Here is a 12,853-nt window from a genome sequence, read left to right as displayed (position 1 = left end):
TATACTACTGAGTTTTGTTTTTAAGCCAATAAAGATCTTTTTAAAATAGTTTGTACAGGGACTGGAGGCGTGGCTCAAGCAGTGGAGTACATGCTTCCCAAGACGTGAAGCCCTGAGTTCCACTGGGAAAAAAAAAAAAAAAAACGAAGAAAGGAGGGAGGGAGGAAAGGAAGGAAGGAAGGAAGGAAGAAAAGAAGGACTGAAAAAAAAGCAGGCCTTCCCATCTCTGTGAAATTGTAAATAACTGAATAAATCCTAAAATTAAATAGCATGTGCAGAACTGTTGCAGGCAACTGCTCAGTTTTCTTTAGGGCTTTAGAAGAAATAGTTCCTGTCCATGTTCACACTGGTTAGGGAGCTACAGTGGGAGCCTCTGCCTTGGAAGCCATTTTGTTTTCTTGGGCAGGTGGGGAATCTAACCATTCCTTAAATCTCAGCCCTCACCCCCACCCCCCATCCTCCACTGAAGGTTTTTCCCAAATCTTGGTCACTTTAAAAAAAATTTTTTTTGATAGTACTGGGCCTCAGGTTTGCTAGGCAGAGGCTGTACACTTGAGGCACATCTCCAGTGCTTTTTGCTTTAGTCATTTTTCAGATAGAGTCTTTTGTTTTTGTTTTGTTTCTTGGGTGGTACTGGGTACAGGAATGCAGATTGAACTCGTGACCTCACGCTTGCTAGGCAGGTGCTGTACCAATTGAGCCACTTCATCAGCCCAGGTCTTGTATTTTATTCTGGGGAATATGATCCCGATCTGTGCTTTCCATATAGCTAAGGTGACAGGCATGTACCACCATGACTGGCTTTTTTGTTGAGATGGGGAGTCTCATTAACTTTTTGCCCATGCTGTCTCTGAACCTTCATCCTTCTAAAATCCACCTCTTGAGTAGCGGGGGTTACAGGCATATATAATTTGTCCATTCCTAACTCTGCCCATTCCTAACCCTTCCCCTTCCTCTTAGTTGCATTTTCCAAAATTCTAGTCCCAAAATAATTCTACAAAGTCTGAAACAAATCTGCCTTCCTACCAAGGCTGTACCATATAAATTCTGATTTATAATAAATGTGATTGGTTTGCAATCACATTTATTTGCACTCATTACTTTATATTTTTAAATTGTTTTTGTGGGTCTACTATTTTCTGTAAGTTGTGAACACTAAGGACAAGTTCCTTTTTTTTTTTTTTTTTTTTTGTGGTGCTGGGGTTTGAACCCAGGGCTACATCCCCAGCCCTTGTTATTTATGTATTCATAGGGCTTCAGGTTTGCAAAGTAGGCACTGTACTGCTTGAGCCATGCATTTGATCCATTTTGCTCTGGTTATTTTGGAGATGGGATCTCTCCAACTATTTGCGCAGGCTGGCCTTGAACTGAGATCCTCCCAATCTCATCCTCCTAAGTAGCTAGAAATATAGGTGTGAGCTACGGACAACCAGAACCAGCCCTTGTTATTTTTTATTTTTTGAGACAGGATCTTACTATGTAGCCCAGGCTGATCGCAAACTTGAGATCCTCCTGTCTCAACCTCCCCAGTATTGAAATTACAAGCACGCACAGCCACACCTGGCTTCTATTTCTTTTTTATTATTATCTTATTATTTCAAATACCAAACCTATTTTGGTTGAGGATGAGCGCCTAAGTGAGGAAATGCTATTTTGAGATTTTCGATGCTCATCTCCAGATGCTACTAACCACCAAGAGAAAAATGTAGCTTTATACACTAGAGACATCCCTCTTGTGGCAATCTGGCATTGCCACCCTAACCAAGCAACTGAACTTAACATGATTAATAGTGACGCATTTTGGCCTGATGTGGCTCCAGTGTGATGTGATTATGTGAAGTATGCAATGTCACCTATGAAGTGTTCTTTGCAGCAGAATGTGGTGGTGTACAACTGCAATCCTCAGCACTCAGCAGACTGAGGCAGGAGGATGTTGAGTTTGAGGCCAGTCTAGGCTACAAAGAAAGACCCTATCTGAGAAAAAGGTGGGGGAGAGAGGAGAGGAGAGGAGACCAACTTAACAACAACAAAAAAACAGAACCCAGCATTTTTTGCAAAGATGTTTTACTCAAATATAATCAAGCTGTAGACTCACCTCCACTGCACAGGAAATGCAGGCTTCCAGCACTGTCCAATAGAACTTTCTGCAATGACAGAAATGATCTGTATCTGCACTGTTACAGTGACCTCCAACCTCCAACATTTTAATTTTAATTAAACATTAAATTTGAATTTAAATAGCTACACGTGGCTTGTGGCTACTATATTGGTCAGAATAGGAAAGGAACAAGTTAAGCAACACAAGAAAATAATTAGACAGTGGTCATTATACAAGGTAACTGGTCCGTATTTTTCAGATTCAATTTCATTTAAAAAGAGAAAAGTTAAGCAGGGCATCATGGTACACGCCTGTAATCCCAGAACACAGAATGCTAAGGCAGGAAGATTGTCAATTTAAGACGAACCTGGGCTACAAAGTGAGACTCACAAGAAAACAAAAAAGGAAAGAAAAGAGAAGAATGTTCTAGTTCAAAGGAAATTTAGGGAACTAAATTATAGGCATGGTGGCAAATGCCTATAATCCTGACACTCAAGAAACAGGAGGATCCTAAGTTCAAGGCCAGCATGGGCTATACAGCAACACTGTCTCTAAAAAAAAAAAAAAAGAAAGAAATTAAGAAATTAAGGAAACCTAACATTGAAGTACAAGACATAAAACTTTATTGAGCCCTAGACCAGGAAAAAAATTGGAGAAATTTGATATCCTGGGTAATACATATTATGGAATTACTAATTCCTAGGTATAACAATTTTATTAGTTATATGGGGGCATGCCCTTATTTTTATTTTTGGTAGGACTGGAGTTTGAACTCAGGGCTTTGTGCTTGTAAAGCAGGCACTCTACCATTTGGGCCACTCAGCAACTACTATTTTTAGTAGTTGCTTGTTGAAATACTTAGGGAATGAAGTGTCATGAAATCTATCACTTACTATGAAATGGTTCAGAAAAAAAAGTCTGTGTATTTATCTTTATAGAGAGAAAAAGAGAAGGGAGAGAGGAAGGAAAGGTGAGACAAAGAGAAAAGAAACTTAGCAATTGTTGAGTGTACATTTAAGAATATGCTGGTATTCATTCTATTATTCTTTAAACTTTTCTGTAGGTTTGAAAACTTTCCCTCAGAAGTTGGCAGAAAAAAAACACTATAAAGAATCTTGACTATTTCTTAGTTTTCCCACTATCTATTAGTTTGTGTAGGCCAACATTTGCATCCAGAAAATAGTGGTCAACACCATTTATGGAAAGATTTAATAGTTGACTTTAATTCTTCCTGTGCAAATCCAGCCCATCTTTTGACCTCAGCTGAAGAATGCCCAGGCCAGTCTCCCTGATAAGTGGTTGAGAAGCTGAGTAGATTCTTTTGTAAAAAGAATCTACTCCTGTTCTCAGTCCCCAATTTCATACCAGCCAGACCCTTGCCTTGTTCTCAGCTAAGCAGACTGAAGAACTTGGTTCTTCAGGGTGATCTCTTCCCACCCTCTGCTTTGGAGCCAAAAAGCTCTGAAACCACAGGAGCACAAATGGCCAGTGTCCCTTCCTATAACTGAGCGGGATGCCTGGACGCTTATTATAACAGCTATAGAGACAGAACAGTTTCCTAGCTGCCTGACACCAAGCACTCCTCTGGAGATGACAGCTCTTCAAGAGCTTAGGCTTGCACTATTGCTGCTCTCCCAGAATGAAGTCTGTAGGGCTCTGTAGGACTCCATGAGGGCAAGCTACACTCCTATCTCCCACCATTTGTGTAGGCATGATGATCCCTCTACTTGCATCTGCTGAATTCTCCCTCCTTACCACAGACTTCCATGTTTTCTCCACCTTTGCCCAAGGAGAATGACTAAAATTCTAAGACACAATATCATCACTTTATTTAAGAGATAATCAAATACAATATAGGACTGACATTGACAAACGTGAAATTATATAAATCTGATAGCTACATTTTCCAGAAGAAACTCAGTCATTATAAACAAGGAACAAAAACCAGAAGGATGCCTAAATGATACAGTGTTTTAAGCAAGTGTTCCCACACTCCATTGTAGTGAAGGCAGCCCCTGGTTTGAGGCAGTCCTTTTTGTAGGAAGAGAAGGCAGCAGCAGCTGGGCAGAAGCCATGCTTCCTGGCTCTGCTAGTGCACAGCTCAATGGTAGGCCTTGTTGAACTCCTGGAGGGCCCAGCGTTTGTTTTCAGTTGCCTGTTTGAGCTGGGTGTACTCTTCTACCAGCCTGTCAAACTCCTCCCCAAGGACCTCATAGGTGTTCAGGACCTGTCGTGACTTCTCTATATCCTGTTCTTGCAGGCGAATGGCTCCCTCTAAACGGTCCCTAGATGCCCAGGCAGAGAAGATTCAATATAAGCATGTTGGTCCTCAGAAAATAGACAGAATGTGAACATGTTAAAATGAACCAGTCTGAAGCGTGTGGGAACCAGTTGTGAATAATTTTATCAGGCTCTTGGGAGTCCTCACCTAATGAGACGATGAACCTCCACTTTCTCTGCAGTGTAAGTGTCAGACAAAATTTTTAGCTCCTCCATCCTGACAGAGGGAAGAAAGAAATGTCATAACATCCCTGACAGGAGAAGATCCCTGACAGCAGCAGAATTAGTAATGGACACAGTACCCGCCCATGGTCAAGGTATTGGCTAAGCAGTGATGGGATAAACAAGGCCACTCTGAATCCCTGAGCAATTGATCACACAGTAAAGCACCTATTTTAGAAAAGTTAGACTCAAGAATGTTGAAAGTTTTGGCAGTACTGGTTTTGAACTCAGGGCCTCATGTCTGCTAGGCAGGCATTCTACCACTTGAGTCACTCTGCCAACCCTTTTTTGTGTTGGGTATTTTCAAGATAGGCTCTTGTGAACTATTTGCCTGGGCTGGCTTTGAACCACAATCCTCCTGATCTCTGCCTTCTGAACAGCTAGTATTACAGGCATGAGCTACTGGCACCAGCTAAGAGTGTTGAGAGTTTTTTTGGTAATCCGTGTGACATTTATTGGGTAAGCAGAAGATGCCAGGCATGGTGGACAGGAAGAGATGAGGATGGAGGGATGGGGAGGGTGAGGCAGAATGCCTTGGCTCCACGAGGCTCACCTCAGCTTAAGGATCATGGCACTGCATTTGACTTCCAGATACTGGGCATTGATGCAGTGTAGCTCAGACTGAGTCTTTAGCCGGTGCTCCTGAAGAAGCCTCTGCAGCAAGGCAAGGCAGCGGAGAAGCACCTGAACTCCCAAGACGAAGAGGACGTAAGCAAAGACGGGGAGCGGGGGGGAAAGGAGGGAAAACCAGAAATCCTTGGCTTCAGTAAAGGTGTCCCTGGGGTCAGAGTAAAGGAGAACAGAGGCTGTCCAACTGCCCTAACAAACCTGGGAGTAGGTGGCGCTCTTCTTCTCCAGCAGCACCAGTTGCTCTTTCTGCTGGCTCTTGGCATCCAGGCACTGCTGCTTCTCTTCTATGAAGACCTCTGCCAGTTTCCAGACTTTTGCTGCCTTCAGGATTTCACTGTCAGCATCTGGGCAAAGAGAAAGAGGACTGACAAAAAAAACCCCTAATTGCTACTACCCTTCTAAGGGTTTTGTTCATTGCCCCTACCATACACATTAGCCCTCTAAATTCTGCCTTCTCCCAGGTTTCTTTCTTAACTCTGGCTCTCATAGCTATGTTTTTTTTAGTCTTACCTTTGGTTCCTGATTTGGCCCTGAATTCTTAAGTCATCAGAAAAAAGGTCAGGGGAAAACTACAAGCCTGCACTTCTCTCCCTTTGCCATTCTGATCCTCATGAGAAGAGACTCATCCTTCCCTGCACCAGGAGGACCTTCCTCTCAGTGCCTTGCTGAAAAGCAGAGTCCTAACAAAAGTAATTGTTTTTTATTTCACTATCAAGGAAACAAACAAACATTTCTGATTCCAAAGTTCAAATACATTATTCTCAAAAGAGCAGCTCAGCCCAGGGAAGCCGGAACGTCACCTGTGAGCAGAACAGACTGCCAGTACTCACCTGAATTGGGATCATGGTAGCAGAGCAGAGTGAAACATTTCCTCTTGAGCTGCTCCTCCACTTCCAGCTGGAGCCGAGCTCTCATCCACATAAAGTCCTGAAGCAAAAAGAAAGATGCAAATAGGCTGCTAAAACTAGGAAGAGGACTGGGGGTATGGCTCAAGTGGGAGAACACTTTCCTAAAAAACTCAAGGCTCTGAGTTCAAACCCCAGAACCCCTAAAAAATAAAGAATAAACTAGGAAGACCTTGCCAATGAATGTATGATGATATATCTTTATTAATAAGCAAGAAAATACATCAATTTTACCTTATCAAATGAGCAAAAAGAGACGTTTGGGTGTAGCCTACCATATACAAGGCCCTGGGTTTGATCCCCAACACCATAAAAAACAAAAAAAATAAAATTAGCAAAAAGCAAAATGACTCTGAAGATCTTGACCCCATGTTGGTGGAAACACCTTTCTGGAGAGCAGTGTGGAACCAAATGTGTTTCACGTCTGTATGCTCTGACCCAGTGATCCCACTCGTAGCACCAACACTAGAGAAATAATCATACAAAGGCAAAGACACCTATTAACTAGCATGTTTATGTCAGTGTGATTTCTAACAGGAAAAAATGTGGAAATAACTTAATATCCATCAATAAGGTTAAGCAAATTATGTATATCCAATGGAACCCTATCAGTGATTTAAACTGAATAAGCACATTGAGCACTAGGTGCCTAAACACTGAGCTAAGAGTGCAATTGGGAGTATCATCTTATTTACATCTATCTTTTGATTTGAAAAAAAAGTCTAAAATATATTATGTCAAGACAGACTGCACACTTGGGAGGCTAAGATAGGAGTATTGTGAGTTTGAGGCCCTCGTGGCTATACAGGGAGACCCTGTCTCAAAAAAAAAAAAACCAGACTATAAGTGTAGAACTATGCTCTAAGTGTAGAGTATAACACCACTATGCAAGCTGTTTATAATAATACTGTATTTCTAGAAGTGGTACTTCAGCTTTTACTTTCTTCTGTGTAATGTTTTCCATATTGAGTTTGACCATCGTGGATGTGTGTCATTTTTACAAAAATAATAAAACTTAAAAAAAATTTTAAAGATACAGAAGACATTAAGCCGTTTCACTCTTTGGTCCCAGTATCTGTACCTTTGAGGGTGGCATGAGCTCCAGAAGGTCTGCCTTCTCCAGCCCTAGCACTGGAGTTATCTCCCCTTCCTGGCTAGGACCTAAAATCTGTGTCAGTTCAGTCACAAGAAGCCGTTGTTCAAGGGTCTCATGAAACTGAGAGAATAAAAAGCAAAAAGAGGTGACTCTGAAACTCCTCCCACTTCACCCTTCCATTCCCACAAACCATACATTTTGAAAGTCCTCAAACATGTCATCCCCTTCAGATAACTCTTCAGCTGCAAGTGCCTTCTCCTCCCTTTCTTCCTTCCCTTCCTCCCTTCTTTCCTTCATTCTCCCCCTTTCTTCCTTCTCTCCCTCCTTATGGGGTCTCACCATGTTGTTTAGGCTGGTCTCGAATTCCTGCACTCAAGACCCTCCTGCCCCAGCTGCCCAAGTGCCAGGATTACAGGCATGTACCACCACATCCAGCTCGCCTGGTCATTCTTATAGTAGGCAACTGACAGCTACCTCATTTCTTCAGCCTCACCTTTTTATCCTCTGAAGTTAAATTTGTGTCTTGTGTCTTCACATAGTAGTCAACAAGTAGCTCTTGAATGACTCTCTGTAAAATCTCAGACCTCAACCACGTTGTCTTGTGTAGTCGAACTTTGTTCCATGCCTAGAAAATTAAAAATTTTCAGCTAGTAACTTTCTCTTCCTCCTATCATCCCTTCTCCCTAGACCCTTACCTGAGCCTGCTCCTTTGCCAGGGTAACACTTAAGCCACTCTCATCCACATGCTGTGAGAGACTCAGGAGCAGCTTGCTGAAGTACGGGTTCTGTAACAGATCCTCTTCACTCAGGTGACATGGAGGAAACTGTTTACTGCACACTTAATGGCACAGCAAAAAAGCAAAAAGGTATGGGCTCTTACTTTATATAATTGAGCATAACCTAATACTTACTTCCCCACAAAACCAAATTTTTAGTAGGAAATGTTTCTAAATCTAATGAGATTTAAAATAAAAAATAAAGTCAAGTGCAGTGGTTCACAACTATAGTCCCAGCTACTTAGGAGGGTGAGGTGGGAGGTTCTCTTGAGCCCAGAAGTTTGAAACCAGCCTGGGAAACACAGTGAGACCCTGAACTTGTAATCATAGTTAGGAGGATCCCAGTTGGAGGCTAACCCGAGGCAAAGGCAAGACCCTATGTGAAAAATAACTAAAAATAAAAAGGGCTGGGCGTGTGGCTCAGTGGTAGAGCAGCTACTTAGCATATACAAGGCCCTGGGTTTGATCCTCAGCACCACAAAAATAAATAAATAAAACTGAATATCAAGCCCTAGTACTGCCCCAAACCAAAAACACAAACAAAGTGATACTCAAAAGTAACAAGCATCTACTTTGTATACAAGGATATTAATCAAAGTATACAATAAAATGCAATAAAATTAAGGTCTTGGTAAATGGAAGTGCAGGGGCTAGGGGGTATAACTTAATGGTAGCATGCTTAAGAAAAATTTAAAAATGCTTCATTCACACAGAATTACTAGAAGTTTTTTTGTGTTTGTTTTTGAGACAAGGTCTCGCTATGTGGACCAGACTGTCCTCAAACTTGAGGTCCTCATGCCTCAGACTCCTGAGTGCTGGGAGTACTAGACATGTTCCACTATGCCTGGCCAAATGACTAGAGATCTTGAGAAAGAGGAGGAACACACACACACACAGAGTTCCAATTGAGAAAAGGTATACCCTTAAAGGTAAAAAACTTGACTGAGCAAATTCTTATTATTGTAAGTAAAGCTGAAAAATTCATGGTAATACAAAATAGCACAAGCATAAGAGAAGTGCCAGAGGTTAGGATTCTCTGCTATTCCGTATGTGTAAGAGGCTTTCTTTCCATCCATCTCTTTCCCAGGTGCTCTCCACTGGGGTCTTGTACCATTACAGACACTCAAGTTTTCATTCTTTGGACCATCATACCCAAAATCCTTTTAGAGAATAAAAAAAAAAAAATCTATCTATCTCTGTTTTCCTGCCCCTCTAAAATATTGAAGAATTCCATATAGAAATAGTTGAAATACAGAAAATGCAAATGCTTGGAGTATTCAAGAGATAGAAAGAATTCAAGATATGGAAAGAACTCAAGATGTAGAAGGAGCTGAGGTTTTGGAGAACAAGATGTGAGAAAATTAAAAACACAGGTAGGAAGGAAGGCTTCAAGGAATTGGCTAGCCACCTCATCTTTATAATATGCTTGCTAATGCAGTCTGGGAGCATGCTGAGTTTTTAGTCTAGTGCAAAAGAAGATACTAAACCAACACTAACAGGAGTTAGTGTAATCTGTTCCTCAAAAGAGAGTATTCAAGAATCTCCATGTGTTCTCCTTTCCCCAGAACTTAGGCTTCTGTGGGAGACACTGTTCTGGTGGACATTATGAATCCTTTTTATTACAGAAGGCTGGATAGATAAGACCTCTCTGAATAAGTCATTGAACCTTTTGCAAATGTCTACCCTTACCTTGTTGTAGTATTTCCATCCCTTCTCCAGGTAAACAGAAATCTCCTGACGCCATTTGATTTTCTTGGGAGTTTTATCTCTGTGGAACCAAATGAAAGAAAACAAAAGATGAATCTACCTCCGGTTCCAGTTTCTGTTGTCCACAAGCTGGGAAAGAACCTCAGGGTACTTCTTACCGAAAAGGATTATACACATATCCTAGTTCCCAAAGCTCTTAGGCAAGTTTTAAGGACACACAAATACCAAAATATTTTGCCTACCAAGTACATAAATGTCTCTACTGTTCCACACTGTCCAAAAGAAGGCTCTTTTTAAAAAGAAAGAAAAACCTCCAATTCACTAGACAATCAGGACCCCCTCCCAAGTTAAAACTGAGTTACTACATTCATGTTATGAATAAACTGAAGAAAAGAAGGGGGGATCAAAGTTTGCTTTTTCTCACCCAAATAACTCAGCTATCCAATTCCATAACTGTTTGTTTTTTTGGTGATCTTCAACTTGTCCCTCCATGGAAGATCTGTTGGTAGTTTTTGATCAATAACTATAGAGTCATGGCAGGCGCTTGTGGCTGACACCTGTAATCCTAGCTACTCAGGAGGCAGAGACCAGGAGGATTGCAGTTCGAAGCCAGCCAGGGCAAATAGTCCATGAAACCCTATCTCCAAAAAACCCTTCACAAAAAAAGGGCTGGTAGAGTGGCTCAAGGTGTAGGCCCTGAGTTCAAACCCTAGTACTGCAAAAAAGTAAAACAAAACAAAAAAGACTCTAGAGTCATCCTTCAGGAGGGACAAACAACTCTTTTTCACATAGCAGCATTAGATGTTTAGGTTTTTTTGTTTTTTTGCTTGTTTGGTGGAACTCAGGGCTTTGTGCTTCCAAAGCAGGCCCTTTAGGACTTGAGCCAAACTCCAGTCCATTTTGTTCTAGTTATTTTGGAGATAGGGGTCTCAAGAACTATTACCCAGTCTGGCCTCAAACCATGACCCTCCTGATCTCAGCCTCCCAACTAGCTAGAATAACAGGTGTGAGCCACCAGCACCTGGCTACACATAACACCGTTAGTGAAGAACACCTGGAGGAAAGGTTTTTGACAAGACTGACAGAGGTCAATGCTCACAGAGTAACTCAAAGGTGTGAGGCTGGGACATGAACTATGGATGTTTTGCCAGAACTTGGAGTACACTGAAAAGAGTGGCAGTAAAGATGAGCACAGTCGGGACTCGAGACAATTTTTGCTTGGACATTGCTTTCCATGTTTTTGCTCCATCCCCTTCTCTTTGTAAGATCTCAAACTCCGAAGCAGCGCAGCTCAGCCTCCCAAAGCCTCCCAAAGCCCAGCAGACACTGAAGGTCATTATGATTTAACACTTCACGTTCACAGAACATTTGGTTTACTCGCTCGCTTTACGAGTAACATCAAAGTAACTACTCATTTGTTTTGTAACATGCTCTAGAGGGGAACGCAGCTGAGCAGGCCCAACGCTAGGACTTAATTTGCAGCTCCTGTGTGAATTTAAGGGAAAGGCTTTTTTTGTGTGTCAAACTTTTTTTTTTTCCCCCACCTGCAAAACCGAGATAACGATTCCTGCTTTGGATGAGACATTAAGAATGAACAACACAATCAACTTGTCAGCAAAAGCCACTATTTAGCTAACCCCTGTGTTTTAACAATTCAGTTTATTGTTGATCTAAGCTTGGAAGTACAAAGTTTTGCAGGCCAATTTCGCACAGGAAAATGAGGCCCAATCCAGATTTCCACAAGTCAGCTGTTTCCTCCCCAGAAGAGCTGCCTACTTGGGTTTTTTTTTTTTTTTTACGGGTGCTTTTCTTTACCCTTTTAAAATGTTACAGGGCGTGAACGGTGGCGACAATCAGGCTCGGTTCTCCACCCTCCGCACTCCGACGTGTTAAAACGCTGCTACAGGGACCCAAGCACTCAAACGTTGACTCAGGCGTCTTTTAAATTCTTAGAGCTGTCTTCACACGCTGCACTGAACGTTAAATTGATTTTACAGGTATTTTCACAAGATGTGATCCTCACAGGGCCCGAGATGAATCAAAATGCAGCACGGGCTCTGCGGCGCCGACTTCCCCCGTGTCTGGGCGGCCAAAGGTTCCCAAGGGCGAGGCGGCCTTGGCGGCGGCCGGAGGCCGAGAGCAGGACGGGCTCCCCCTCCCGCCGCTGCCTTCCCCGCGGCGAGCCCACCGCCCGCCACCAGCAAACCTGCACACCGGGGCCCGCGGAAACTCCCGAGGCGAGGCCGAGGGGGGCTGGGCCGGCGGGTCCCCAAGCGTCGACACCCGGCCAGCGCCTCGGCTCCGGAACCTCTCACTCGGGCCCGGCGCAGGGCGTGGGGGAAGCCAGGTCAGGGAGCACCGCGCGGGAAGGCAGGGGAAGGGGCCGAGAGTGCACGAGAGGCCCCGAAAGAGCGAGCGAGGGGCGGGTCCGTAACCAAGGCGGGAACGGCAGGCCCCGCCCCGCGCCCTACGCCCAGCGCGCGCCCTGGGTCCCTAACGGCCGTGAACTCCCGGGTTGGGACAGAGGGCGGTCCCGGGCAGGCCGTTTTGCCCGTTTCTGGGAGCTTCCCCCCCTTCCACCCCGTTAAGGGCAAATGTGGAGAAAATGGCAATGATTGCTAACGTTGATTGAGGGCCTGCGAGGGGGCAGGCGCTATGCCAAGCGTTTTTGCTTCCCTATTTTTCCTCATTTTGTTCTTAAATCATCTTGGGGGCTGGGGGGAAAGCCACCATCATACCCATTTTACAGAGGGGAAAACTAAGATTAAGTTCAAGGTAGCGACCCGGGAGCCTAAACCTCCTCCAGGGTCCTCTGGACCTTACCGATCCAGCCATCCACCCGGCGCCCCGAGTTTCCAGCCCAGCCAACCCCAGGTCGCACGTGGTTCCTTGTCCCTTGGGTCAGATTCTTGAATTGCCTACCCCAGGCTCCTCGGCCTTGCCTTTATTTCTCATCTTTCATTCTCCCCTGTCTTAAACCCAACCCCTATTCCTACCTACACCCTCTTTGACTGGAAGCTAGTCAGGAGGTGAATTATTTTAAAAAATAAAATGCTGTGTGGTCGTGGTATTCATCTGTAATCCCAGCTGTTCTGGAGGCTGAAGCAGGAGGATTAGGAATTCCAAACTAGCCTGACAA

General features: G+C 43.5%; 1 protein-coding gene across 6 annotated transcripts; it reads right to left on the bottom strand.

The window, feature by feature from the left end:
- Positions 1-3,902: 3,902 nt before the first annotated feature.
- Haus4 (HAUS augmin like complex subunit 4) lies at positions 3,903-12,127 on the bottom strand. 6 transcript variants are annotated; one of them, XM_074068394.1, is made up of 11 exons: positions 11,921-12,127; positions 11,530-11,687; positions 9,697-9,775; positions 7,927-8,069; positions 7,725-7,856; positions 7,217-7,351; positions 6,061-6,157; positions 5,429-5,574; positions 5,154-5,284; positions 4,527-4,595; positions 3,903-4,383 (listed from the first exon to the last, which is right to left on the bottom strand). In XM_074068394.1, the coding sequence occupies exons 3-11, from the start codon at positions 9,749-9,751 to the stop codon at positions 4,200-4,202; spliced, it is 1,092 nt and encodes a 363-aa protein (XP_073924495.1). In that variant the 5' UTR covers positions 9,752-9,775; positions 11,530-11,687; positions 11,921-12,127; the 3' UTR covers positions 3,903-4,199. The 6 variants fall into 6 exon arrangements, with proteins under 6 accessions (XP_073924495.1, XP_020018423.1, XP_073924496.1 ...); XM_020162834.2 differs by lacking the exon at positions 11,530-11,687; XM_074068395.1 differs by lacking the exon at positions 11,530-11,687 and having other exon boundaries at positions 11,929-12,127.
- Between the last annotated feature and the right edge of the window lie 726 nt (positions 12,128-12,853).

This window comes from Castor canadensis, chromosome 3, assembly GCF_047511655.1.
Source record: "Castor canadensis chromosome 3, mCasCan1.hap1v2, whole genome shotgun sequence".
In the NCBI taxonomy this organism is placed as follows: domain Eukaryota; kingdom Metazoa; phylum Chordata; class Mammalia; order Rodentia; family Castoridae; genus Castor; species Castor canadensis.
The sequence above is the reverse complement of the archived record's forward strand: the minus strand, read 5'-3'. Positions and strand labels throughout refer to the sequence as shown.